The sequence below is a fragment of the Oikopleura dioica genome, chromosome PAR, assembly GCF_907165135.1.
Source record: "Oikopleura dioica chromosome PAR, OKI2018_I68_1.0, whole genome shotgun sequence".
Classification (NCBI taxonomy): domain Eukaryota; kingdom Metazoa; phylum Chordata; class Appendicularia; order Copelata; family Oikopleuridae; genus Oikopleura; species Oikopleura dioica.
This window is the reverse complement of record NC_137293.1, coordinates 11,914,292-11,940,798: the sequence shown is the minus strand read 5'-3', so window position 1 is coordinate 11,940,798 and position 26,507 is coordinate 11,914,292. Positions and strand designations below refer to the sequence as shown.

The following is a 26,507-nucleotide window of genomic DNA, read 5'->3' as shown; positions in this document are numbered from 1 at the left end:
GAAATCACAGTTTGAGAACTTTTTTGACAAAATCATTAACATTCTGCAGCTCTTCTAAGCAGCTTGAGTGTTCCATTCCTTCGTAGGAGAAAAACTGAAAGTCTTCTTCTTTCTCAGCGACTTTCTTGAAGAACTCGGCCGACTGCTGGGCGAAGTAAAAAGGAAGGACGCCATCGGCAGTTCCGTGATGCTGGGAGATTGGACCGGGGAGGGATTTTTCTTTGTTCAGGAACTTCTGGAGCATTTCGTGACTCTGAATAATGATTTAATATTTCTTTTCGAATATTAAAAGATCAAAGGCCTCTCATTTACCTCTTCGATAGGGAGGAACGTCGACATCGCTAGAATTCCAGCCACATTATCATAATGATTTAGCGCAATATTCAGAGCAAGAGCACCACCTTGTGAGAAACCACCGATAACTAAATTTTCTCGCCCAAGACCTTCTTCTTCCAAAACATCGTCGACAATCTTCACCAATTCTTCTGACGTTCTATTCAACTGATCTAAACAAAATAAGCAATTGACCCTTTTTTTGGTATTTTTACCTAAATCGTAACGATCACTCGCGGAAGCAGAAAGTTCTTTGATGTCGAACCAACTTGGCATTCGCATTCCCATATTCAGCGTAACCGGCATTTCTTGAGCTGAAGGGAAAATGTATCTGACATTTGGATCGGCGCAATAATTGGCGAAGGCATCTGCCCAGCCCATTCCAGAGTCGCCAAGGCCGTGCATGAAGAAAACGACTCCCTGAAAATGACTTTTTTTATTGGAAAATTGATCTGGCGAGGACGTAATTTTCGCGTTTTCGAGTCGAAAAAAAAAATTGTTATGTTTTTCTTATTGACTAAGAATCGTTAAACGTACCTTGGCTTGCTGATCAGCTTTAATCTGAAAGCATGGATGAAAAGGATGGTTTTTGATAATTCCAATTTGCCTGGCCGCGTTTCTCCACATTTTCCTCTCTAAAAAATCGCGCGCTCTGAACTTGATAATTTCCCAGATTCGCATAAAAGACAGAATGATTGTAATCAAGTCGACATTCTCTCGGGACACGAAAAAGATGGAACGAACGACAAACAAGAAATTGAAGTTGAAGTGACTCAGAGCTCGCGCAAATTTACTCACGACGCGAACGACCCATTTTTCGCCAAAAAAGAGAAAAAGAGGAAAGCGCCATATTATTTATTTACTGTAATTTATTGTATTATAGTGAATTTGAACAATTTATTCGGAATCTCTAATTGTAATGATCATTTTATTTAAACAATTTCAAAAATTTTATATGATTGATTCAATCATTTGAATGATTGATTTTTCAATAATAATTTTGCTCAAAGTATTAAATTATACTTTAATAGAGAATATTGCCTAATAGTTTATCGAATAAAGCTATCAATAGAGAGTTAGGCTGTGACTCTTTACTTTTATCATTTGAAGCGGTTGTTGTTTTATTTATTTTTCATGAATTATGATCAGATACATTAGCAAGTGTCGTAACATCACTCGTCCGAATTAATTTAGTTTTGAATGACATCAAAAAAAGCTTGAGCCACTTGCCCGCGAGGCGACCGATTTGAGCTGAGTAGGAGGATAGGCTTCGTGGCCTAAAAGTAACTTCAACCCACCGCCGATTTTTGCCGACACTTTACCGGCGATCCGGTACCGAGAGACAAACAACCCTCTTTTCAGCGAAAATATCAACTTGCTTTATTTTATTAATTTCTTCCAAAACTTCCTTGCTACTATTTAGACCTAAGTATTCAAGACAAGAAAGTTCACAGAGAGTTTATGGAATGATTGTTTTCACAACAAGCATGCTCAGAATAGAGCAAAATCAACGAAACTCGCAATCCTGGTCATTTCAAAATTTAATCTTTAGATTGAAAATGAAATTACTTGGTGCTCTTTTGCTCCTCACTCCCCCGGAGGTAGAATGCAAAGACATCAAACAGAAGATGATGGAGAATCGTCTGAAATTCGACCGAGACGTGGTCATCCACGGCGACGAAGAAGAAGATGATTGGGATCCTTGGGATTTGGAAGACGACGAACTCCAGGCAAGACTCAGAAAACTCGTCGTTCGAATGGATCACAACCGCGACGGATACGTTGACCAAGAAGAACTCACCAGTAAGTAGAATTAGAAAGACAGTAGAATCGTTTTTTTTCTTTGCGAATTGAAAACAAATTACCTCCCCAGGTTGGGGACTGGTCTCCATTTATAACATCCAGGGAAAGGATGGCCGTGAAGACTACGAATTCCTTCTACATGATGGCGCTAGCGGTTTAGGCCCGTACCGGTTGCGGAATTTCCCGAATTTTTAAACACGCTTGGTGTTATAAAAATCATGCTCTATTTACAAAACAACGATCTGTTTGTCGTTTCACCAGCGGGAGATTTTCGCCTCCTCATTGAGGACAAACAGGTTAAAACGAGTTTAACCTATTTTCGTAAATAGGTCACTATTTGGTGGCACAAATAGAGGATTAATATTCTTTCTCGTTGTTTTATCAACCGGGGAACTTTCCGCAACTCGGAGTAGACTTCGTCCATCTGACGGACGATATTTACGGGCACATTTTCTACGGCGACGAGGCCGAGCCGTTTGACAAAGACGACTCCATATACGACGTGAGAGTGTTTTCAAAATCAACAAAATTTGAAATTCGCACACTATAGCCGGCTTTTTGGAGGTTCCATAAGGTCGGCTGTAGTTGAGATTTTAAACAACTGCCATAATGAAGAAATCTTCATTTGGCGTCAATTTTCATGAAATCACTTGACATTCTTCTAGCACCAACAGTATCACGTCCAAAGCCCAATAGCTTTTCAAAAGCCTCTTTTTGCGTTCTAATTGAAGACTTTCTCAAAAAGAAAATCTTCGATTTCCCCCTTTTCATATCCATTCATTTTTGGGTATCTCAAATTATCCACCTCTAATTCGTCTTCAGGCTGGTCCCTTGGAGCGGTTTATAATCTCGAGTCAGAGAACTTGTCCCTCGAGTTCCATTCGCATATTCACATTGGGCGAGGCGGCTTCCCCGATGATTTCGCCGCGAAAAAAGAGGCTGGCGATTATGAAAGTGTCTCCAAAAATTTTTTTGTTCTGTTCTTGACTTATCCCCCGGTCGGCTTAGGAAGGGTTTAACCGTGAGGGCGGCGGGGGATTAGTGGGTTTGCTCGAGACACTGAAATGAAAGACGGTGAATTGGAAGGAGTACGTTTTCACCAATTGGAATATCCATATTGACGATGAGGACCATGTAGCAAAGCCTAGGAGCAAATCTGAAGACCAGATTCTTAAATTCAACCAGCGCAATAATGTGAATCCCTAAAATACTTCCTAGGCTAATTTTTACCCCTTTTTTGACCCGTAGAACATTAGATTGAATTTTTACTTTTTAGTTTGGTGCATTCACTCATTGATGTCGATCGATGAGAGTCATAAGCTGCTCTTTTACAATCAAAAGGGGCAGACTTTCGCGTACGAGTGGAGGGCTCATGCGAAATTTTTCTACCGGCAGACCCTTGATGGGGAGCTCAGTGCTTCCAGCTTTCGTCCCGTAACAAATTAGCGCTAGAATGGTCGAGCTAGAGGATAGAATAGGGGAAACAACTCGGATAAGATAGTGGCTAACAGTTGGCTTTTCTTAGGGTGGTGCGTTACCGGCGTAATGGCGTCGGAAACGGCTGAAGAGGCGGAATCGGAGTTCGCGACGATCCGCCGAAACGGAGGCAACATTCCCTCCAAAGAGCCAGTTTCGTTTCATGACTGGATTGTCGATTTTTACGAAATCGACGAACCCAAGCATTTAAACAAACACCTAAAGGACTCTGTCCTCGTTAACGAACGCGTAAATACAAGAAATTATAATCTCTTTCTGGTTCGTGGTCTTTGATTTGGCATTCGATTTGTTTACAAAATGTTATGTTGTTTATGCCAAGAGAGAAATTTAATGCTGCATCACAAGGCCACGATGCCTAGCAATTAGGACGGCCCAGGGCTCCGGAATTAAACTTTGATGCTTTTTAATGTCACTGATTTTGTTATTGGAACCTGGAGGCCCGAATAAGTGGTCTTTCATATTTATCCAACAACTAACCCAACTTCCTTATTTGACCAATCAAAAACATCGATTTCTAAAGCTGGCCAATCAAAAATCCTCATTTCTCAATTGAGCGAAATTGATGAAATTTGTTTAGCTTGGACCTTAGTCTCCATAATCAACATCGAGGGCGTCGATGCAAAGGACGATTTCTCCTTTGAAGACCTTGATAAAGATTCTTTCATGACATGGGGCGAGACCTGTCAAGAATATTACAGCTTCGATCCTACGAACGAGTCTGATCTCGAGGACGAGCGAGAGAATGAGTCCGATAATTATCAAGTGAGCCATGCTTGTTAGCCTTTTTTGGAAAGCAACCGACTGTTCGGCGGCTTTTTACGGTGCCCAAGCATGTCAAAAGCGAAAATTTAAGAAATAGCTTGAATGTTAGAAAATGTTAAATCAGGCCCAAGACTTTTTAGATTATTTATTTCCATTTGGTGACATACTAACTGGTGATTATCCGCTTGATTTTTGCACATTCAAAAAATTAACGCGCGGATGAAACTATCAGTATTCTTCGGTTAAAACAATTTTCGTAGGAATACAACAAAATGTACAACCGAGACAAGGCTCGCTTTGACGCTGCCGATGTTGACCACGACGGAAAACTCACCGAAGAAGAATTTGTCTACTTCAAGAATCCCCTGAAGAATGAAGAGATCAAAAAGCAGTTCTCGCAGAAGCTCTCAATTCTGTCGATACTGATGGAGATGGCAAGATTTCTCTCCAAGAATATCTCAAAGATTGGCATCAAACTGTAAGTGAATACATGTTGATGAGAACTCATGGATGATTTTAGCCATCAAATGTCGACGAAGAATTCATGGAACTGGAGACCGACCGCTTCAAGGACGAATACGACAGAGATAGCAATGGATTTATTGAGGCTGATGAGCTTATCTTCTGGGTAAGAAATCGCTTAATTGAGAAGAATCTTCTTGATAAATGTCAATATCCATCTAAATTTGATCAAATTGAGCCCAATTTTGATTAATTTTCCTAGCTCTCTCCTGACAACACAGAAATCGCCATCGACGAAGCCGAACATCTGATCGACATGTGCGACGAAGACGAAGACGAGCGACTTACTCCCGACGAAATCGTCGACAACCACGACCTCTGGGTGGACTCTGACGCGACCGAATACGGCGCCCAGCTTCGTCATTACGATGAATTGTAAAAAACATTAATATCCGAAATATTAGATTCTGCCACAAACAAAAAATCGTTATAAAAGCAACTCAATACTACTTTCAAAAAAAAAAGAAAAAAATAATAATAATGCTGTTCATTTTCTGTAGACATATTCTTTTACTTTCATTCTGAGATGAGATTATGCAACTTACGTTACGACCTACTTTATAAACCTATGTTTGAGAAAAACAATAAATGTTCAAATTAGACCATTAGTTCATCGCTTTATGTTTCTTATCTTTTATTTACAAATAAGCATTCTTATTGGGCGATTGTTGATAAGAGGATTTCTTGTTGGTTGATGTTTTTCTTCAGAAAAGTCGAATTTGTAAAATGTCCGAAAAATCAGAAAAAGATGAAAAATGCGGATTGTGCTTGATTTACCATCACTATATTTGTAAAATGAAAGCCGATATTCTCTGCAGCTGTGGGAGGTTAGATCATTTTCTAGAAGAACGCAGTTTTATTATTTCTTATCAGGAAGATTTCAATCAGCAAAGCCGGAGAGCCGAAGAGGCCGCTCTTGCTCATGGAATACAAATGCCTCGTCGAACAAGCGGAAGAAAAGAACGAAGATGATAAAAAAGAGGCGGACGAAAGTATGCCAGAATTGACAGACCCTGAATATCAGAAAGAAACCGAAGAGACTATGACGGAAGACACAGAAGACGACGACAGAATATCCGTAACAATCAACGAGGACTTTTTCTCCGAACCAGAATCAAGCAAGAAATCCACGAGGACGAGAAAAACCTCCTCAGACATGGATCTTGGCGAATCTACCGAAGACGAAGTCGAAGATTCTGAAAAAATGCCCGAACTACACTTAGAACAAGACGCTCCTGAACCAGTTCCTCCGCCACCGTCGCGTGAAAGACCAGAACGCAAAAAGGTATTGATAACGGGCCTTTCATAGAATGATCTTTCTTTTTAGACTTTCTCTTCTGAGCCGCCTCCAATGGACGAAGTCCCAATGCACAGCGACGAGCCAACAAGCGATTTCATCAATGAAACCGTAGCGCCTCCACCCTTCGACGAAGAAGACAACGGTGACGGGATTTCGTTTTCTCAGGCAGATTTGGCGGCGATCTCTCGCAGTCGCCTCCTTAGTCCCATTCAGAATCGCACCGCCGATCATGGCTCTGACAGTAGTCTCTCTGCTTCAACAGGTGTTTCCTATTCAAGCTACGTCCGACGGCTAATGTTTTCTAGACGATGAGGCGGATCTGCCCGCGCGAATTGCACACAGAGATCACCTTGCGTTTATTAAACAGGAGCCTAACTACGATGTTTAGCCTTACTTAGACCTACGTTTAGAAACACCTTCCATATGTTACTTTTAATAACGCACAAACCTAATTTTCTATTCAACTCAACTCAAATCGATCAAAATGCAGCTTCGTGTAAATATACAATTTAATTTCCCAAAATCTAGGTGACTAACCAACTTATCTTTTCTTTGCTTCATATTTATACTATTTATTCAAGTTAAACCCCTTCTACCTGACCCTATGTTTGTAAAGAGGTCCTGATTTCAATATTAAGTTTAATCTCAATAATTTCCTTTGATTTCTGCCCAACTGCCGTATCTTTTAATGCAAGAAGATATCAATTCGAAACTTTGTAACATTATTTTCTTTTTAGACTAAAATGCCCATTGGTCCAGCTCTACCACCACATTTACAAAAACAGCGAGAATCACCGGCTGAAAATGAAAGCAAAGAAGACAATGCAGATATCGGTCCAACGCTCCCTCCTCATTTACAGAAAAACATCGGCCCTTCTGTTCCTCCCCATACCGAGTCTACCGAAGAATCTGAAAGAATAGGGCCGGTTCTTCCCCCACATTTACGTCAGAATGAAGACTCGCAGGCTGAAAGTATAGGTCCATCGCTTCCTGCTCATTTACGACAAAGTGTGGAATCAACTACTGCCGGTGCGTCATCTATTGAGAATGAGCCCGTGTCAGATATCGGGCCCGCGCTTCCTCCTCACCTAAGAAGTGGAAATGAAGAAAGTGACGTCGAGGAAGAGTTTGGCTGTCCCCTCCCACCTCCTCCAGTCAAAGGACCTTCGCGCCCGCCTGCAGAGTATACTGAAACTGATGACGATGATTACGTCGTCGGACCGGCTATTCCAGCATTTTTAGCAGCAGGAGGAGCGAGTTCAACGCAAGAGGAGCTTGAAGAAGCAGAAATCGAAGCTCGATTTCAAAAGAATTCCGAAAAGATGAAGAAGAAAATCACAACCGGTGACGAGAAAAAGCTAGAGCGAGAAGAATGGATGTTGGAGCTTCCGTCTGTTAGAGTGAGCGATTTACGGTTAAAAGCGATTTCTATAAAAAGTTTCTAGACTGGAAACGCAATTGTTGGTGGAACAACATTCCGCAAACACGAAATCGCTGCCAACAACTTTGGTCGCTCGGAATGGACGAGAACACCCGGGCAAAAGGGCCCTTCGAAGAAAGAGGCAGCTGAAGAAGATCGAAAGAGAATCCAGGCCTTTGCCGAATACGAGAAGAATCAAAGGATGGCGAAGGAGCTTGAGAAGGCAAAAGAAGCAACAAAAAGGTAGAACATGATCATCAAAACAGGATTCATTTTCTAATTCCATTCAGGCCTGCGGAATCACTCTTCGCCTCGCACCAGAAGAAGCTGAAGAAAAAGGAAAAAGAAGAACGCAAGAAAGCCGGTCACAAGAAAGAACGAGTGGCTTTCAATCGCGAAACCGATATGCAGTCGACTATTCTTTCAGATGCTCAGAAGAAGCAAATGCTCAAGAAAACAATGGGCCTTGGAGGACGCTTTTCTTCCGGCGGTGGAAAGTTTTTATGAGTTCTTTTTACTTGAATATTTCTGTATATTGATGTGTCAAGCAAGATATGAATGATAACATGTAAAAAGCCGCTCTTCGGCGTTTAATTGAGACGCAACGCGGCTTAGATTATGTTGATGACCAATTTCGATTTGTTCTTAACTGCCCTAAATTTTTGTTCATATTTGTCTCATGATTACTTACTTTTTCATGATTTAGAATGAATCGTCTGGCTCGACCTATTCTCCGCACATATGCGATGACTCCTCGAGTCCTCGGCGGCAAGCCATCTCGGGATGCCTACTTCAACGATTGGAACTATCCAGACGGCGGCCATTCCGCCACTTCTCTCAAATGCGAAGATGACGGTCAGATTTCCACCTTGCCATTTGGTTCCGGCTTGGCCCGTCGAGCTCGTATCAATCCAATCATCACTCTCTTGAACGAGTTTATTTATATTCTCTGGGCTGGTCTCCTGATCTCCGGTAAGCCCCATTTTTAGCTTCTCAGTCGTTGACTTTTCGGATTAACTGACGGAAGTGTTCAGTGCCTTGGTTTTTCATGCGACTGGGCATGCGAAAGACTATTGGCGACCCTGAAGCTGAAAACTTACCGGAAGGCTTCACTGCGACTGTAACAACCACTTCCGGAATGGTTGGATCCTATCTTTCAAATTTCCACGTCGAAGTCAACTCTTTTACGAAGGTAATCCTTGATCTTCGATTTTTCGTATTACCTATGGTTCTAGGCCAACACTCTTGGTCTTTCTGGACTCATGTACTACGTCGACAAGTGGACCGTTCTCAACAAGTCCTCTAAGAGCGTCCGTGCTGACTGGCGAGAGAAGCGAAAGGCTGCCTGGGCCAACATTAAAGCCCAGAGAGAAGGCCAAACAGCTGAGCACTAGAAACAAAGCACTGATAAACCTGATAAAGCTCAGCACATTCCATTTACCTACCAATGTTCTTCAGTTATCAATAAAATCGTTTTAAAATGTTTAACCTTTATGTGTCTTTATTACGCAGGGAAGAGCAGAGATAGAATAGATTTGCGGCGCCCTAAACTCAAAAGTACGGAGTCTTTTTGTCTGTAAAAAGAGAAAGTAGCGTGAATTACGTTTGGCTCAAAGCGGATGCCCCGTGTTTAGCTTTAGATAAGTGTATTTGCACAGTAACTCTGAAAGGGCAAATCTTTCATCTCGATTTACAAGAGACTCAATTAGAGTCGCCAAAGCGAAGCAAAGCTCCTTGAAACAACTTTGGTAATCTTCTAGAGTGTTGTTAGATTACCGATAAATTTTTCGCTTTTGTTTTTACTTTTGGAGGCAAGAGGCAGCCGCGGAGAAGACAAAGAGATCAGGTCGGTGAAGATTCTGCTGGGAGGGGCGAAATTTGCCACGGGACAATGCCTTTGTTGCGGGGAAACACACATTTGCGCATACAAGCAGTGACACATTTTTCACTTAGAACGAGGATTTTTTATAAGAGAAAGGGATTTAGAAGATTTGAGGTAGCTTGAGCAATGATTATATTTGTACTCCTCCATGATTTCAACCGGAAATCTTTTGTTCTCGTTTTCCTAGGAAGGAACAAGTCAAAGAAAATTATTAGGAAGCATTCAACCGGCACTTTGTTTATCATACACCAAATTTACCTCCCTATCTTTTTCTCTAGGGCCCCAGAAAGTCATTTTTTGTGTACCAAGCTGTGATAAGCTTCTCTAATAACATTCTGCGCACATGTCGATGCAGAACGTCAGCAGTTTCCGGAAAAGTTTTATGGTCCTTGTGAAAGTCAATACCGAACATAAATGTCACTGTAAATCAAGTTTCCTCAAATCAAACAAATTAAGTTTATCTGAGTCTTCAAAATAGTTTTTCTTTTGATCAGCCAGAATTAAGCTATTCTTCAGATAATGAGTCTATGCTCGGACGGATCGACAGATGAGAGCGAGAGTTCAGAGGAGGAGGAATTGATTACTTGGCGTTATCAGAAGTCGACTAAACATGGCGCAAACGTGTGTTTCAGGCCTGAAGTGGTCGTCGAGCAACCGAATAAGCAACGGAAGCAGATTGGGGTGCAGAACAATCTCACCTTCAAATTCGTGAGATCCAGTACCAGTCTCATTCGAAATATTCTCACGGTAAATCAGATAAACTTGTTTCTTCAAGAATGCCCAGAAATAAAATCATTTGAGTGTGAAAAAGTTGATCTATTTGATGATATTGACAACTTATCCTCCCAGATCTGGCCACTATATAATTTATTGGCATTATCCGTAATTCTACAACAAAATCTCCATGTCTCTATTTCCGGTCGGCCTAGAGATCGTGATCACAAATAAAAAGCTCTTGAAAACATTGACAAGCTGAAGAACCTGTTTAAATATTATTTCTAGGCATATGGTTTCAAAGAAGCGCGGGAAACATCCAACGATTACAACATCATGTGGCTCAACTCGCACGTGAAGCCATACTCGTTAAGAAATCTGATGGATTTCCAGCGCGTCAATCATTTTCCACGGAGTTATGAGCTAACGCGCAAGAATTTACTCGCAAGGAATGTTGAAAGAATGGCTCAAACGAAGAACGCAAAGCTCTTCGACTTCTGCCCGAAATCATATATGATGCCGGGACAGTATCAGGATTTCTGCCATGCTGCTGCTCGGGAAAAAGGGCCTTGGATTGTCAAACCACAGGCGAGTTCCAGGGGTAGAGGAATTTTCCTCGTGAATTCGCCTTCTCAAGTCCCACTGGATGATAGTACAATGGTCTGCAGGTGAAATCATCACAACGCACATTTTATCCGTAACTTATACATAGGTACATTCACAACCCGCTTCTCATCGATGGTTTTAAATTCGATGTCCGCCTGTACGTCGCTGTAACCTGCTACGACCCTTTGATTATTTATTTATACGAAGAAGGAATGGCTCGTTTCGCAACAATCAAATACGAAACCTCGCTCAAATCCATCAAAAACCAATGGGTAAGCTTGACCCGCTAACCGCAATAATCCTAACAGTAACAGTTTCTATCGATAGCGGGGACAAACTCTAAAAATGCGCGCAGTGTCATGTTTTATTTGATACTGTCAGTGGAGCAAATACTTTAGATGCACCTTACGAATTATTCGATCAACAAAAAGAACCCCGAGTTTGTTCGCTGCGATGACGCCGAACAGGAAGACTTTGGGAACAAGTGGACGCTGGGAGCGTTGCTCAGGTACTTGCGTGACGATGGTGTCGATACAGCTGCTCTTATGTCGAGAATCGAACAAGTCGTCATCAAGACAATCATTTCTGTTGAAGGTCAAATTGCTGCAGCGTGCAAGACATTTGTCCCTTATCGCGGAAATTGTGCTGAGCTTTACGGTTTTGATGTTCTGATCGATGATACTCTCAAGCCATGGATCCTCGAGGTTAACCTTTCCCCAAGCCTTGCCACAGATGCTCCTCTCGATCTCAAACTCAAGTCGAATGTTATTGCTGACTTCTTGAATCTTATGGGCGTGGAAAGCGTAGACCCGTTATCTCGCAGATCTAAAGATGCGAGACTGACACACGCTTACAACCTCGGAAGAAATGGGAAGAATTCAGCAGCTCCTAGTCCGTCGCAAGGACAATATGATACTTCCTCTCTTTCTCCAGACGATGTTAAACTTCTAAGATGGGTCCAAGATCAGCATGAGCGTCGAGGTGGTTTTCTACGAATCTTCCCAAGAGCGGATACTTGGGCAAACTACGGCGCGCTGCTAGAAAACAAAACTCATACGAACGAACTTCTCGCTTCTCGACTTTTCAAAGAAACCTACAGACCTTATTCAAGTGTCGTCAGGAATAAATTTAATGAACGAACCGAATCAAGCAGATTTAATCGGTACGAAGAAAGACTTGAACCTCTCGATAAAAAGAAGAAGAAAAGGAGAAGGAAGAAAAAATCGAAGACTAAGAAATCTTCTACTGCGGAAAACTTAATTGAAAACGATGATTATGAAGACGAAGGCGATTACGCGGCTCCAATTGAAACGATCTCAATTTCAAGCCAGCAAAGTATTCCCAATGTTTCTTCTGGTACTTCGACGAGACGACCTGTTCCTTTACCTAAACCAGAAAAAGATCAGAAGACTATTCCGAAGCCGATGAAGAAGTCTGTTGAAAATTCAGATATCTACAGGTCAATAAAGGAAGCCCAGAAAAAGAAAATCGCTGTGTCGAAGAGCCCTGAAAGAGTGGAAGAAGTCAAGGTAACTTATACATTGTAACAGGACTTTTTAATAAGTTTTTAGATTATTTCTGAGCCAAAGGATACTGCACTTGATATCACTTCCCTTGAAGATCTTCCAGACACAATCAGTTCGAGCCAAATGGAATTAGTGACGAAGAAAATCTTGGCAGAAGCTGGAAGGCTCTCTCAGATTGAAGCGAGAGAAGCGTTTGTGACTTATCTGCGACGCCTTCAGCTTCGTTTTTTGAACGCTGAGAATACTAATATAAAAGATCATAACATCAGTAAGTCTTCTTACATAAAGTTGACCCTGGGTCGGCTTATATATCACTATATTTGGGCATGTTTTTTTAATAAAATTTTGCGACTTTCGCTGGCGCCAGTTAGCATGTGCCAGACAGAACTAGTCCGCGCAAGAAAAGTAATTTATATTTTTCCAGCACAAATGGACCTCGTTTGTCGTTTCCTCCGGAAAGCGTCCTCGAACCTCCAGAATCCGATGGAAATAAAAATCCCTACTGCCGAATCGGGTATCCCTGTGATTCAGCGAAAGAGGATTCTAGGGGATTTGTTGGTGGAATTCATTGCGAGATATCAAGGCGACACTGACATGATGCTAAATGATGATCCTGTATTCTCCGATGTCGTCGAGCGTCCACTATTTCAAAAGTTCTGTATGAGCTGCAAAGAAAGTGAGGTAGAAGAAATTCTCACGAAGTATACGACAGAGAATAAATCTGCATCTGTTTTCCTTGGTGCTAAAAAGTAAGTGTCGCAAATGTATTTTGGAATTAAAATCAGTAAGGATAGAATTTTTCATCCTCATCATTTGTTATAAGAATCTTTTAACTCATTACCATATAAGATACCACTGCCAGTGCATTGAAATATTCATAATGATTATATAACAAAAGAATATATTCCCTCATGATTTTTCTAGGCGTCCGAAAGAAAAGAAGCATCAGGAAAACAAACATCCAGATGCGCATGATCCAGTGCAACCAGAGAAACAAGAACATTCTGGGTCTACTAGCCCTGTTAAATCTGAGAAAGTGGAAAGCGTGGAGAGCATAACGGTTCAAGAAAAGCCCACAAGACAACCATCAGCATTGGAAAGCCCGTATAGCGTAATCCAGCAACATGGTGCTAGAGGAAGACCGAATTTTTCAACTGGGCGAGAGAAATCGAGGGTGCGCAGCGCGAGTCAAGAGCCAAAGGTACTCAGGTTATAGAAAAAAGTCTAAATATTTTAAGCTCTTGAAGCGAGACAACCGCGAAGCCAACCAAATCCCGTCTACCTCCAACCAGGCTCCTCCGTATCCATCATCATGTCGCGACGCTGCATTCATCTACAGCGGCGGCAATGCACAGAAACAAATAAGGCCTTCTATCGTTCCTCGTGCCGATTTTACGACGGCTGCTCTCGCCCCTCGGGTGAATACGGCATCTCATTTTTCGTCGGCAACGTCTAGCGATGCAATTAAATTAGCCCTCAAGGGACTAGATAGGCATAATACCCAAGCTGAGCATAAAACGGTGACAGAGCTTGCCAAGCAGCTGGCACGTGTTAAGGTGAGCCCTCCTTGATTTCAACCAAAAAGGTTAAACTGTTTTTTAAGCTGAATCAAAATGTCAAGAAACGACCCAATTCCGCCACGACCGTCCAACATCAACGACACCAGCGCTACTCCAACAATAGACCAAACGTAAGTCAAACAGTAGTAATTTTTAGTTTCAATTGTGATTTGACTGAGTTGGTTTAGAAACGCAATATTGATGTGGCCTTTTGTAAGTTGAGCTACCATATCCTCGGTGCACTGAGTCCGCACAATACCTTTTTTAATTGCTTTATCACACGCGATACTCAATATCCTCGAATCGAGGATGTTTTTCGTTAATTTTACCACTTTGAGCATTTACCTTTTCGGCTGAATGCTTTTTATTTTTTTACATTCCTCTTCATCCTTAGTTGTAAGAGGAAAGTACAACCTACTATGAAGGGCTTTCACAAAAGCAAGAAACAAAGCTCTCCACGGAAACCTTAATCGCTAAACTCTCATCTCAATTTTAGTCTACAACTGATCGATCAAACAACACAGCTTCCGATTTGTTCTCGATTCCGTCCCGCACGAAGCCACGCCCGTACTCGGCAACCAGCTTCATCCCTCAAGATGCCCTTATTCCTAAACCGCCGCCCAAGCCCTGTTGGCGCTGACTGTAAATTTAAATAGACTGTATCATTCGAATTGTGCTTTTTCGCCAAGTCTGCCTTTTACTTCAAATCTCTCCTTGTAATCTAATTTTATATTGATCTTGTTTTTTCCACAATACAGATTCTTATTTTTATAAAACCTTCGTGAATGATTTTAATTCTCCATTATTCCAGAATGGAAGCAATCGTTGAAGCAGTGTACCGCGATGAACCATTTCCAGTGGAAATGACAAATGATATGCTGGACCAGCTTGATCCTAGGCACGGGAGATCTTTCATTACTTTGACCAAATAAAGCGACTTCCGGAGTCGGAGCTCATGGGATCAAGAAACTTCGGAAATTTATTTTTCAACTTACCGATTCTTACTCAACTCGGTTTTCCACTTTCATAGCATCTATTCTTCCGTTTTAAAGCTCCGGAAAGACGCCTCTCGAACTTGCAGCATGTCTTGGGAAGCCTGCTACGATTGCGGCTATCCTAAAAGCCCGTCCAGATTTGTTGCATAAAGAAGGAGTTTCTGGCTTCACCCCTGTTCAGTTGTCTAGTTTCTGGGCGAATAAAACTGGTTTTGAAGCGCTTTTCGCTGCCGGTGCCAATATCAAGTAAGATTATTCCTTTTGCTGACTGATATTAACGAAATTTAATTCTAGCTCTCCAGCAGTCAACGGATTAGATTGTAAAGCGATCGCTGTCTCCGCCGGCCACGCTGACTTTGCCAAAACTATCGACGAAATTGGTAAGTCCTCATTCATTCCTCAAAGCAATATTTACATGTTCTGTAGTTAATTCAAAAAGCAGCAAGTCAGCACCAAAGGGCAAAGGAAAGAAAAAGTAGTCAAGCACCAGTCAAGTTCAAGCCAAGTCAAAAATACGCATCCAGCATGTTCTCTTTTCTATGTTTTCAAGCTGTTTACCCGAACACCTCATTTACCCAAGATTTACCTAGTTCAATTTTTGGAAGAAGAAAAGGCGAAAAAGAAGCGAAAAAAGAGTGCCAAAGGAAAAAATTCAAAGCGCCGCTGAGATTCAAAGACATTCTACTTTTCTACTACCAATAAAGTTTATTTTCATAAAAGCTCTTTCACATTGAAGACAGTAAAATCTTCAAAGAATGCATCTCTTTTCATTTTTGTCCAACCGCAGGGGCTGGTTCTCGATCATTTTCTTCATTATAAAAGTTGTTGAAAACGAACATACGTCCACAAAATTTTCTGTCGTGTCTTCTCCCAGCTGTCGCTCCCTCCCACCTCACGGGTCAGTTGTTCGCAGTTTTCCTTCTTGTCAAAACACACAACACGGAAGTTTGATGTCCTGTCTTCAAGAACACATTTCTCTCAATTAAAAAACGTGTTGACCTTATTTTCTTCCGTGCAAAATGCACCAGTGGTACGCTCACACTCCCTCCCTTGCTCTTTTCTTTCCCTTGACTCGACGAATATCTCTTTTTCAAAAGTAAAATGTGAGAGGCTTTGCGCGTCGCTGATAGAATCTACTAAACTTGAATTATTGCACAACTGGTGATCGTTCGCCGTGACATGAAAAACGAGACAAATCTCAAACTTTGAAAAAAGAGACATTTTGAAAAGAAGAAAAAAGAGGAACCTTGAACTTAGCAAGATTTACGATAGATATGGGCTCCCGTTTCTTTTCGGATTAACATGGCGTAAGTATCTTCAAAAGATTATAAGTTCATTTATCAACCAAATATACTCCTTTCATTAAACACATCAGATAGATCTCGATATTCATCTAATATTTCTCGAAGATGTGTATGAGACGGGTTCATTTCGCCATTTTATAAAATTATGTAGTTACAGCGTTTTGGAAAATCTCCTCGCTCAGGTGAATCGACACGCAACAATTCTCGGAAAATACTGGTTCGTTGCTCTGTATACTTGTAGAATTGTAATTGTCTGCAGGTTTTGGTGATCTATATTTGACCTTAGGTAAAAGATATCGTTAGTCACCACCAAAAAGCATTGCTTCGGCAATTTATTCTGACGAACAGTCAAGTTTTAAATGCAACACACTTCAAGTGGGTTGTGAAAATGTCTGTTTCAATCAAATTTCGCCCATTTCTCAGATTCGATTTTGGGCGGTCCAGGTCAAGGTCCTATCTAATAAAAATAGTTTTAAAAGTCGAATGAATTGCGCTACTAGTAGATGTCAAATGTTCGATAATTGATTGACCTTCAAATCAAGATTATTTTCACATGTGCGCCTACAGTTATATTTGTTCTGGAAGGGGTTAAAATTGAAGAAGTATTCTTCCCTGTAAATTTCTTAAACAAGGCAGGCCGCTGAAGGTTTAACTACCACCTTGCAAAGTCGTTCATGGCTTATGGATTGATAAATGAACGCTTACTGTCAGGTGCTAGGAGCTGTGGCATTATAAGTATCAAAACTCTAAACCCTTCATCAAGTGGGCGGTCAACGCTGTTCATTGCATGATGAACCTCGTCCGGGAGATAATCCAGGAAAGAAGCTCATACTTCACCATTTTATTATAATAAGTTGCCATTCTTATAAACGCTAATAATAATCATATACGCTACCTCCAGTAAAATTTAGATATGGAGAAAAAATGTCCAATCATCCGACAGATAAACGGTTTATTATAAACCAATTCTCTTCGTGATTGTTTTTTACGAGAGCTTAATTTTACCTCACTAAAAGTATGAATACCCGAACTTCTATAAAGGATAGAGCCGTACAAAATGCTCTTGATTCACGATCTGCGGATGGATCAGCCTCGGAGTTGTCGCTCAAACTTGTGGATTACCAAAATTATACTCTGAAGACGAAAATGATCAGACAAGAAGTTCAGAATATTTCAGCAGAGCTTCCCTCGATTCTTCTTATGTACATACTACAGGTAAGATACTGGCAGCTTCCTTACAAGAAAATGTTTTTGTAAAAAAAGAAATAAGGAGTGCCAACCAAATTATAGGTTTTTATCTTTTTTTTTCTTCCTGTCACCTTGTTATCACTAATGATTTGTTTCTTCCTTGTAGCTGCTGCTGAGGATAGCCATGGAATGTTTCTTTGCCTTCGTTCAATTCAAAATTTACGGCACCCAAATCAAGAATTCATATCTTTGCAATCGCTCCCCATGTCGCGTTGTAACTCAGTGTTTCATGAGCAGGTCAGTTTTTATGTCCAGGTTTGCGGGATTAAAGCGCGCCCATTTTCAAATTACTTACTTTTAGACCTAAGGAGAAGACAATTATCAGCTGGATTATGTTTGGTTTGACAGTTTGGTCAAGAGTAGTTAATTATCACCTGTTTATTGTCATGGTTCTTATGGTCACTTAAAATCATTTGAATGAAGTTAACTCAAAAAAGTCAATATTTCTCTCAGTATCAGAACTCTTTCTTCTGGGATATAAGGCAGCGAAATTGATATGGGCACAAAAAATTCACATGACGATCAATGGCGAGCCTCTGAAAAACCCCCATCCTAACCGGTATGAACCGAACCTTTCTTTGACGTATTTTTTGACATTTCAGGTACAATTTTCCGTCTAGAGCTCCAGACAAATCTGTCCACAATTTTTTACTATATTCACTCAGGCTGAAACGAACTCTGGAAGGTCTCGCGGAAATGAATCGAACGGTGAACAACAGATTTTACTCCGATCCAATTAATCAGGTATTTTAATTGTGTTAAATATATTTTGAATAAAAATATTATTCATGAGCATCATGTAACTACCTAATAAAAGGACCTACGGCTGAACCTTCCGCTGGAAAAGTGCTTCTTAATTTTTATCCAACGCCAGCATAAGATAAAGCAAGAAGAGTTGGAGAATGAAGACGTTGAGAATGACAAGACACAAGACCATACGAATGAGGATGAGGAATTAGATGATCTTGAAGATGATTACGCTAAGGGCTCAACAGACTTTTTTCCAGGGCTTAACTTCCGTATTATAAATACCTCATGAATCATGGAGGCTCATAACTTCGACATATTATGTCACATACAGTATGTTACATACTCATCATATTTTGCCTGAATTTCTCGTGAGCCAAAAACTCAGCATACTACTACAATGACGACGACGGATTCTCCGATTCAGATTCATCCTCAGCGTACGGGTTAGAGCTCCTCGACTCAGAGGCTCAATCTCATATTATCGTCCCTCAAGATTTTTTGGATTATCGACGAAAAATCTAAGTCATTTGAAAATCAACAACGATTTTTGGTAACTTTTCTAAGAAAATATCGTACTGGTATAAATGTGGTTTATTTCATTGTCTAGCTGCCACGTAAATATTAACGGCAAAGTTCTTTCGAATCGAAAATCGGATGTATACTCAGTTCTATCTGATGCTTCCAGGTATAATAACCCTATTATCAGATGAAGATGCTGGAGCTGGCGCAAATGATGATGCTTAATCTTCAGGTAGAGGCCGTATCACCGTTTCAAGTTATGCTTCAAGAACTTGAATCTATGAGATCACTTTTTATCCAATAGTAGTATTATGCAGGTGTTATCGACGTAATAAGTCGGACTTACCCGTATCTAATAGAAATTTTCTGAACAATTTTCTGATTTTAGCGTTTTTCTACCTAATTTTTTAGCTGCAACTTGTGATTTTTAAGATATTAATTGACCATATTCTTCAGGTTTCAATCATTTTCCTTACATGGCTCCTCTTCACCAGTTCAAAATGCCAAAAAGTTCAAACCAAACCGAGAATCCGACGCGTCTATAACTCCCCTGTTTATACTGTATCAAATAAAGAACTTCGTCACTTCCACAAACTTCCTGATGCGTCCCTGACCTTATCATGTATTTAAATTGTACATCCCAGGAAATGTTCGGGGCCCCAGAATCAATGCGCAAATGAGTCGCGCTATGGTAGAAAAAATAGTGCGATTTTTGCCATATTAGGGCCACCCTCTCGCGCCCTCAGCCGTCGTCCAGAAGCAAATAGCAGATTTATAAGTTCGTGCGGATACAAATTTCTACAAACAAATTAAGAAACACTAGCAAAACATAGAAATGAAATCATCCGATTCTATGTCACCTTTTTCATACCAACAACTGCTTGGACCTCAAAATGGTGCATCTCGAAATGATGCAACGATGAACTTCAATGATAACTCGTCAATGCTCGGCCAGTTTTCGCCACCGACTACTCCAGATTCCGCCCTTCAGCTACGCCGAGAAGCCAACAACGCTCGGGAACGAATTCGAGTCAAGAAGCACCGCGAATGTTTCATGGATCTCAAGGATGTCATCGGCCGACATGTGAGCTTGGGCAAAGATGTCAGTCGATTGGCTTTGCTTCGTTCTGCAACGGAGTTGATAAAGAAACTCGAACGAGATATCATCTCAATGTCCCAAGCCCAAAATGATTCTTCGCGACAAGGATCAATGTCGGATCCTCCTAGCCCAGTGTCAACTGGAGCCATGGGAATGGCTACATCTCCGGGAGCACCTCTTCGCTCTGCAATGCCTGATTTTCAAGCTGTTGGTCTTCCCCACCCATTTGCTCCTGCACTCAACAACGCTAATCCGACGCAGCTCTTCAACCCAACTCTTCCAAACATCCCACAAGTTTCCGCAGCCCATGCAATGCAGTATCAACACCTTCCTACTCTCAATGATCTCCAGCAAAACATGGTCAACCATCCATTCGAATACATCATGTGATCATCAAAAACACAGAATACTGTTCATAATTCGATGTCATCTCTTGTAATTAGCCCCAGTTTAGGAATTTCTGCAGCAGTATTATCTTCTGAAACCGCGATTGCGCGAAATAAATCGGAACTTTTAAATTTGTGTATTTCATAGAAGCTGTTGGAATTTGCAAGAATACGACTGTTTTACTTCGATTCTAACAGCCATACTAGAACAGGTCTTTAGGTAGCGTAAAAGGAAAACATAGCGAAAGACAAAAATTGTCTTGATGAAAATGAAAGTAAAGTAGTAAAAACGTTCGTGCTAACTTCTGAGTGCTATCCTCACTTTGACGCTGTGCCAATGTCAATGCCACGTTCTGGATGAGTGCCAAACCTTGAACCCCAGCGTGCTAGTCGCGCCCCGGGCACAGAAAAACAAAGAATCCTTTGAATGAGTTAAAAATGAGATCATCCAAGAGGGGCTGAGTAAGAAAAATTGATCGCGCTCACGCCAAAACAAACGGGTGAGACATACAGTCAATCCGCCAGGATTCGTAGGGTGTTATGTCAGAAGGCTAACACTGATCTTTGACCTGGAAGAAATCAAGAGAAATATTGTTTACTCGGCTAGAACATCTCGCCATAACAAAATTACACATCGTCTGTCTGGTCGCCGGAAAATAAGAAATTTGAAGCGAAAAAAGAGGAAGGCCATGGATTGATTTTTCAATTAAAAAAACCCAAAAAAACGAGAAAAGCAGAAGGAAATTTCGAAAGAGGATAAATAAATATGGGAAAGAGCGATGAATCCCTCGAAAAACAAAGAAAACTTTATATGGTGAGTACTTTGTGGTGGATCAAATTGATGATTGATCCGATCAATCATATAAAAAATAAACTCAACCTGCTCGAGTCGAGTAGCATGGGGATTAAAATTATCTTCGAATTAATTTGCGTCAATTATATATGCCGAATTCAGAATTGCTCCGAGAATAGTATTCAAAGCAGATGAATCATTAAAATAATGAGACAAAGTCCTATAACTGGCGCAAATTTATTAAATATAATTAACCACATATGTTTTAATTTTATGATTTACTCTGTCTTAAGATAGCAGTTGCTGTCTGGTATTTTTCTGCTGGAGCTGATCGGGCCCTAATTATTCCCACTGTCAATGCATATCTCACGGAATATCTCGGAGCCGCACAGGATGGGTATTTCTTTGAAATATATTCTTACGTATAATTTGAGAAAATAAAATAATCAGCCCCGTAGTAAGGAACTAACGGTTTATTCGATATCCTGAGCGTTATTCAACAAAGAAAAAGAACCCGATAAAAGGTTTATATGGGGGTAGTAATTTCCATTTTCGCAATCGGTAGCATAATTGCTGCTCCTTCTCTTGGAAGAATTTGCGATTGGTTAGGAACGTCACGGCCACTTTTGATCTTTGGCGTTTCTCTCCATCTAACTGGAAGTATCATCTACTTCTTGGCGCCCGGACTGCCTGGAACAAAGCCTGAAATGTGGATTGTATTTGGTCGATTCCTGGCAGGAATAGGATACGGACTGGATGCACCTGTTGTCGGGACGTTGACGCGAAACGCGCCACCAGAAAATCGTGGATCTGTGATCGCTTCTGCGATTTTGATGAGGTGAACGAGCTCGCACCAATTTGTAAGAAGTATGACATTAAAATTTCAGACAAGTTGGCGTAATTATTGGACCATTCTGTATGTTATTCCTGAAGTATGCTAACTTCACCCTCCCTGGCGGCGTGCAAATCAACCCATACAATGTGCAAGGCTTCTTCCTAATGTGTATCTGGGCGTCTGTGCTTACTGTTATTATCTTGCTGTATCATGACGCTGGACTAGGTAACTCGACCGACATTCCTAAATCGAAAGGATGGGCACCAATTTCGTTGATTCCTAATGATCAGAATGATTATAAATGACAATAGTTACGAAAAGTTCATTGATTGAAAAATGATTGCAAATCAATGATTCGATAAATTCAGAAATTATCTTTTTATGAATGAAATTTCACAATGATTTATACAGTGAATTCATTATCTATGGAAATTTATCAAACAGGGTAAAACGGAAATATCGAGCCCCATTTAGCATATGAAGAAAGTGAGACCATTCCAGAAGACGATGATGTCAATCTTACCGCGAGCATACACAGTCTTCATTTCAAATGGAAAGAAACAAAAGGTACGGTTTATCAACGTAATAATATGTCTCTATCACTAAGACAGACTATATTGATTACCACAATTTGAGATGCTATCAGTTAGAGTGTAGAAAATATTCATACTCTCTTGATAGTACAGGTTAAATTGGAATACCTTTGAAACGTTATTTAGATATCACATCTGGTGGCATACTTAAGCTACTGCTTCGTGAGCAAGTTGTTGTCTGTCTTGTTGGATCTTTCGGTGGAATGTTCTTACAGTCGTCTTTGGAAACAGTGTTCACTCCTCTCTCCAAACGATTTCTTGGTTTCACAAGTGTCCAGAATGCGATGACTTATGTCTTTATTGGCGTTGTTGCTGTTTCTGGATATTTCTGGTGAGAAATATTGTCTTCGATCACAAAAAATAACCGTTATCTTCAGCATGAAACTCATATCCGATCGACCTGGATTTCAGCAACGAAGAGCACTCCTGATTGGAATGTCCGTAGAGTTTCTAAATACAGTTATCCTCACCACTACAGTTCCCAACGCTACATTCCGAGCCACTTACTTGTATATTTTGACGGGCGTTGTCGTCCTGTTACAATGTTTCTTCATGGCCTGGCTCGTGGTGGCTTCAGGAAGCGGTCAGAGAAAAAAGTCAAGCACGTTTTTCTTCTCTAATAGAGAATCTCTATATGCAGCATATAATATGCTGACCGTTTAAAAAGCATCGTTACTCTCTAAGTTTACACCTCAATACTACCAAAGTTCAATTCAAGGCGTACGAATCGGCGTCGAAACTCTTGCCACAATCTTAGCCCCTCTATGGATCAGTTCCACCATAAACTTTTCAATTTACGCTTGTTTTTCTATTCCGGTAAACACACGAAATCCTTACAATTGCTCAAAAACTTTTTCAGACCTTCATCTTGATTACTGGCTGCATATTAACTACCTCATCATATCATGTTCTGGAGCCTTCAAGGATAGACTTTTATCCCCTGCCGAGCCCTAACTCAAAGAAGAATCATGACAACAGACAAGAAGATACTGAACTAGCTAATATTGTAAAAATACTGAATAAACAACACTACAGGCTAAAGGCCTTTGCTTACGCAAAATCTGAAATTTACAAAAGTTTATTGAAAGTTTCCCAAAGATTGAGAAAAATAAGCAGTGAAGGAAAGTAAGGAACTTATTGTTTTGATTGGACGGCAGTATCTGTTTTTCCTAGTAAAGAAGAATTTCCTACGAGCAGAAATTCTCTTATTTAGCTTTCTTCGCGTCGCCATGTTTGGATGATCCAGCAGGGCGTTTAATTTTCGCGTCTTGGATCCAGCGAACTTGTGTTGCTGGCCCATACCCCTGGAAGCAAAGTTAAAAGGATGATAAAGCAAGTCGTTACCTTTTTATTTTTCGCAGCTATCCTGAAAATAACTGCAGCTTTGTTAGCATCATTTTGACTAGTTGCGGCTTGCGATAGTAGAGTATGAGAGACAACACATGCAGCGTCATGCCCGATGTACACTCTTGTGAAATTTGATTTTCCAGCACCCTGAAGAAATCTCGTTAGACAACACTTGACTTGAGTCTACTAAATAGGGAAATCACAAGGTTTCCCAGACTGTCCTAGACGGCTGCGGCAGCGAATAATGTCATTATCTTTGATAAGGAGGAAACCAGACATCACTTACAGGACTAGAGGTAAACTCTTTCTTCACTGAAAGATACACAGAATATTCGATGACATCCGCGTTCGCTGGAGGTTGCCAAGCAAGAGATGCGCCAGCTTCTGTTTTCGAGACTTTGATGTTCCAGGGAGCACCAGGGAATCCTGGTGTACTTGTTTTGTAAGAGCCGTAGTCAGAGAATTGAGATCGACCGCAGGAGTTTATCGCGCATACTCTAAAATCAATTAAAGATCGGTGCTACTCGTTATTCAATACATACCGCACTCTATAAGTTACTCCAGGCGACAGTTTTGTCTTTTTCCATGTTTTCTCTGCATCCAAAAAGGCCTTTTCATCTTCTGAAAGCGTTTCACCTTCAGCTGCTTGTTGGTAGAAGTGTTGTATCTCGCAACTGACTGTGGGTCCAACTCCTGTGTGTTTGAGAATCTGTACATCGTGCCATTCAATTTTACTCGCTGGAATCTTACTCTAGTAAAACTTTTTCAAATCCGCTTCGAATGATTCATATTTTACCTTTTCCACTTCTTCTTCCTTTTTATCGTCGGATTTAACTTCATCAGTTCCTTTTTCACTTTCCTCTTTAGATTCCGAGCTATCAGCCTTCTTCTCTACCTTTTTCGGTTCTACAGGAGAGCATTGAACTAAATACTTTTCCGCTGTTTTGATCGAGCTCCAGGCGACGTGGATCTCAGTTTCCAAGCCTTTCCGACAAGTTACAAATAAGAAAAATTATGTAGGCTTCCTTTTGCGATAAAGCAAGAATATGAAATGTGTGGAAAAGTCTTGTTACTCGTTGCTTTCATAAGACGTAGATTGACGGGCCGCGGAGGGGTCTTTGTTTCAAGAAAAACGAGATCATTGACACATTCACGATCGTTTTTCTTTCCAGCGAAGATGTAGATTTGTGATCCAACGAGGGCCGCTTGAAGGCCATATCTAGCGAATGAGAGCTTGTCCTGTTGTTCGCCCTTTCTTGGGTTTCCTAAGTGGACAAATGTTCTGACTAGACTAAAAGTTGTCTGAAAAATAGATTATAAAATCCCTTTCTTTACCAACACATGGTGAAAGTGCCATTAGACATCTGCCAGTTTATTCTCACCCGACAAATTAAGCTAGCAGACGCTTACGAAACCCAAATCCTGAAGTCCCTTCTCTAACCATTCATCGGCAGCCAAATCTAATATCCTGACACTGTCGTCTGGCTCCCAGACATCTTTTCCTGAGGGACAGTGGTTGTCCATTAACAGATCGAACTTGTCGTTTTTGTTAACGAGTCCGCCAAGAACGACCATTTTTGTTTCACTGACCATTACAGACGCGTGCATTGAGCGCATCAATGGTGGGTTACCCAAAGGTTTCAGCTCTGTCCAAGTGTTGGTTCCAGTGTCGAGAGAGAAGATATCGCCAAGGCGTTTTCGCTCATCTTTGCCTCCATAAATAATGACCATTTGAGCACGACCTTCGGGCTTGTAAACGCAAGCAGTGTGGCTCTCCCTCGGAGACGGAGGAGTTCCAGCTATGGTCGCTTTGCTCCAATTGTAAATGCCCGTTCCGCCTTTGAGCGCGAGATAATATACATCGTTGAAGAATTCCGGACGAAATAGTCGCTCCGGAGAATCGGATTTATTCGTCACTCCTCCGAAAAGAACGACTGTTCCAGATGAGCCCAGATTCGTGAAGCTGTGCGCCATTCTTGGGCATGGAACTGAGCCCGCTTGTCCTTTCTGCTCTAATTTTTTCCATTCCCACTAAATGAAATCGATTAATTGAAATTATGATAATCCTTTCAGATTAGTACCTTTGACGCTTGAAGCTCGTAGAGATCATTTGACATTTTACCATATTCCAGCATGCCACCATGAATTAGAATTCGCGTGCCATCCGCAATCATGCCATGCGCTGCAACTCCAGGAGGAATGTCACCCGAGCAGCTTGGCTTGAACCAATTTCCATTTTCTGTGGAGTAGACCATCAAATCATCCCGGATTTCGCGATCCCCACCGCCGAAAAGAAGTATCAATCCTCGGATGGCGACGAGTCTGTGCCCATGTCGAGCGCGAGGGAACAATCCAGAGCCAGCTTTGACTAAATCGTTTCGTTTGGCGGGAAGCCAATTGTCCGATCGGTTGTCTACTTTCACTTCTGGCTTTTCATCTTTGTCCTCCTGAATTTCCATATTTTCCATTTTCACCTCCATGGGCTCGTCTTTCGATTCCATGATTGGCTTTGGCAGTGCTGCGGAATCATTGTTGTTTTCCCCTTCTGCTTTGATTGAATCATTTTCTTGGGGATTTGTTTCGGGAGGCACTGAAACTGGAGTAGCGGTTGCTTCAGGCTGCTGGGTTGGAGGGACCTGATCGACTTCCATGCTCACTGCCATGATATTTTCATCTGAATGCAGTCCTTTTTAATTTTCAGTTTCTAAGTGAAG

The 26,507-nt window shown here is 41.1% G+C and overlaps 10 protein-coding genes across 16 annotated transcripts; 8 read left to right on the top strand and 2 right to left on the bottom strand.

Annotated features, from left to right (window-relative positions):
* Position 1: 1 nt before the first annotated feature.
* Positions 2 to 1,090, bottom strand: LOC145706092 (acyl-protein thioesterase 1-like). The gene is made up of 4 exons (XM_081783609.1): positions 871 to 1,090; positions 549 to 753; positions 313 to 506; positions 2 to 253 (listed from the first exon to the last, which is right to left on the bottom strand). Exons 1-4 carry the CDS (start codon positions 1,012 to 1,014, stop codon positions 5 to 7), a joined length of 792 nt encoding a protein of 263 aa, XP_081639735.1. The 5' UTR covers positions 1,015 to 1,090; the 3' UTR covers positions 2 to 4.
* Positions 1,091 to 1,875: 785 nt separating this feature from the next.
* On the top strand, positions 1,876 to 5,523 carry LOC145706089 (reticulocalbin-2-like). Of its 4 annotated transcripts, none has more exons than XM_081783603.1 (6): positions 1,876 to 2,136; positions 2,959 to 3,086; positions 3,208 to 3,330; positions 4,656 to 4,873; positions 4,916 to 5,023; positions 5,120 to 5,523. In XM_081783603.1, the coding sequence occupies exons 1-6, from the start codon at positions 1,893 to 1,895 to the stop codon at positions 5,166 to 5,168; spliced, it is 870 nt and encodes a 289-aa protein (XP_081639729.1). In that variant the 5' UTR covers positions 1,876 to 1,892; the 3' UTR covers positions 5,169 to 5,523. The 4 variants fall into 4 exon arrangements, with proteins under 4 accessions (XP_081639729.1, XP_081639731.1, XP_081639730.1 ...); XM_081783606.1 differs by lacking the exons at positions 2,959 to 3,086; positions 3,208 to 3,330 and adding exons at positions 2,207 to 2,296; positions 2,550 to 2,638 and having other exon boundaries at positions 1,878 to 2,136; XM_081783605.1 differs by lacking the exons at positions 2,959 to 3,086; positions 3,208 to 3,330 and adding an exon at positions 4,211 to 4,395 and having other exon boundaries at positions 1,877 to 2,136.
* An 80-nt stretch (positions 5,524 to 5,603) lies between these two features.
* Positions 5,604 to 6,929, top strand: LOC145706090 (uncharacterized). Its single transcript, XM_081783607.1, has 4 exons — positions 5,604 to 5,744; positions 5,791 to 6,202; positions 6,245 to 6,479; positions 6,523 to 6,929. Exons 1-4 carry the CDS (start codon positions 5,644 to 5,646, stop codon positions 6,603 to 6,605), a joined length of 831 nt encoding a protein of 276 aa, XP_081639733.1. The 5' UTR covers positions 5,604 to 5,643; the 3' UTR covers positions 6,606 to 6,929.
* A 29-nt stretch (positions 6,930 to 6,958) lies between these two features.
* Positions 6,959 to 8,315, top strand: LOC145705641 (GPALPP motifs-containing protein 1-like). The gene is made up of 3 exons (XM_081783128.1): positions 6,959 to 7,617; positions 7,663 to 7,880; positions 7,928 to 8,315. The coding sequence occupies exons 1-3, from the start codon at positions 6,961 to 6,963 to the stop codon at positions 8,142 to 8,144; spliced, it is 1,092 nt and encodes a 363-aa protein (XP_081639254.1). The 5' UTR covers positions 6,959 to 6,960; the 3' UTR covers positions 8,145 to 8,315.
* Positions 8,316 to 8,322: 7 nt separating this feature from the next.
* On the top strand, positions 8,323 to 9,070 carry LOC145705642 (uncharacterized). The gene is made up of 3 exons (XM_081783129.1): positions 8,323 to 8,609; positions 8,672 to 8,829; positions 8,873 to 9,070. Exons 1-3 carry the CDS (start codon positions 8,345 to 8,347, stop codon positions 9,029 to 9,031), a joined length of 582 nt encoding a protein of 193 aa, XP_081639255.1. The 5' UTR covers positions 8,323 to 8,344; the 3' UTR covers positions 9,032 to 9,070.
* A 257-nt stretch (positions 9,071 to 9,327) lies between these two features.
* On the top strand, positions 9,328 to 14,596 carry LOC145705637 (tubulin polyglutamylase TTLL5-like). Of its 2 annotated transcripts, XM_081783122.1 has the most exons (12): positions 9,328 to 9,483; positions 10,036 to 10,266; positions 10,522 to 10,901; positions 10,946 to 11,111; positions 11,238 to 12,368; positions 12,411 to 12,633; positions 12,790 to 13,114; positions 13,290 to 13,566; positions 13,604 to 13,921; positions 13,969 to 14,055; positions 14,113 to 14,137; positions 14,421 to 14,543. In XM_081783122.1, exons 2-12 carry the CDS (start codon positions 10,039 to 10,041, stop codon positions 14,429 to 14,431), a joined length of 3,171 nt encoding a protein of 1,056 aa, XP_081639248.1. In that variant the 5' UTR covers positions 9,328 to 9,483; positions 10,036 to 10,038; the 3' UTR covers positions 14,432 to 14,543. The 2 variants fall into 2 exon arrangements, with proteins under 2 accessions (XP_081639248.1, XP_081639247.1); XM_081783121.1 differs by lacking the exon at positions 14,113 to 14,137 and having other exon boundaries at positions 14,421 to 14,596.
* Positions 14,597 to 14,709: 113 nt separating this feature from the next.
* LOC145705640 (uncharacterized) lies at positions 14,710 to 15,657 on the top strand. Of its 2 annotated transcripts, none has more exons than XM_081783125.1 (4): positions 14,710 to 14,822; positions 14,977 to 15,165; positions 15,214 to 15,299; positions 15,510 to 15,657. In XM_081783125.1, the coding sequence occupies exons 1-4, from the start codon at positions 14,710 to 14,712 to the stop codon at positions 15,584 to 15,586; spliced, it is 465 nt and encodes a 154-aa protein (XP_081639251.1). In that variant the 3' UTR covers positions 15,587 to 15,657. The 2 variants fall into 2 exon arrangements, with proteins under 2 accessions (XP_081639251.1, XP_081639252.1); XM_081783126.1 differs by having other exon boundaries at positions 15,346 to 15,632.
* Positions 15,658 to 15,732: 75 nt separating this feature from the next.
* On the top strand, positions 15,733 to 20,209 carry LOC145705638 (uncharacterized). Of its 2 annotated transcripts, XM_081783123.1 has the most exons (10): positions 15,733 to 16,226; positions 16,375 to 16,482; positions 16,541 to 16,667; positions 16,766 to 17,438; positions 17,578 to 17,708; positions 17,773 to 17,828; positions 17,913 to 18,030; positions 18,137 to 18,215; positions 18,289 to 18,972; positions 19,197 to 20,209. In XM_081783123.1, exons 4-9 carry the CDS (start codon positions 17,241 to 17,243, stop codon positions 18,508 to 18,510), a joined length of 804 nt encoding a protein of 267 aa, XP_081639249.1. In that variant the 5' UTR covers positions 15,733 to 16,226; positions 16,375 to 16,482; positions 16,541 to 16,667; positions 16,766 to 17,240; the 3' UTR covers positions 18,511 to 18,972; positions 19,197 to 20,209. The 2 variants fall into 2 exon arrangements, with proteins under 2 accessions (XP_081639249.1, XP_081639250.1); XM_081783124.1 differs by lacking the exons at positions 15,733 to 16,226; positions 16,375 to 16,482 and having other exon boundaries at positions 16,510 to 17,438.
* Positions 20,210 to 20,700: 491 nt separating this feature from the next.
* On the top strand, positions 20,701 to 23,575 carry LOC145701861 (tetracycline resistance protein, class H-like). Its single transcript, XM_081779077.1, has 9 exons — positions 20,701 to 21,039; positions 21,312 to 21,411; positions 21,544 to 21,856; positions 21,906 to 22,078; positions 22,328 to 22,420; positions 22,573 to 22,777; positions 22,824 to 23,023; positions 23,114 to 23,262; positions 23,306 to 23,575. Exons 1-9 carry the CDS (start codon positions 20,992 to 20,994, stop codon positions 23,573 to 23,575), a joined length of 1,551 nt encoding a protein of 516 aa, XP_081635203.1. The 5' UTR covers positions 20,701 to 20,991.
* LOC145701860 (host cell factor 2-like) lies at positions 23,509 to 26,474 on the bottom strand. Its single transcript, XM_081779076.1, has 8 exons — positions 25,875 to 26,474; positions 25,204 to 25,824; positions 24,878 to 25,095; positions 24,590 to 24,782; positions 24,336 to 24,544; positions 24,080 to 24,290; positions 23,791 to 23,940; positions 23,509 to 23,750 (listed from the first exon to the last, which is right to left on the bottom strand). Exons 1-8 carry the CDS (start codon positions 26,454 to 26,456, stop codon positions 23,652 to 23,654), a joined length of 2,283 nt encoding a protein of 760 aa, XP_081635202.1. The 5' UTR covers positions 26,457 to 26,474; the 3' UTR covers positions 23,509 to 23,651.
* Positions 26,475 to 26,507: the final 33 nt, after the last annotated feature.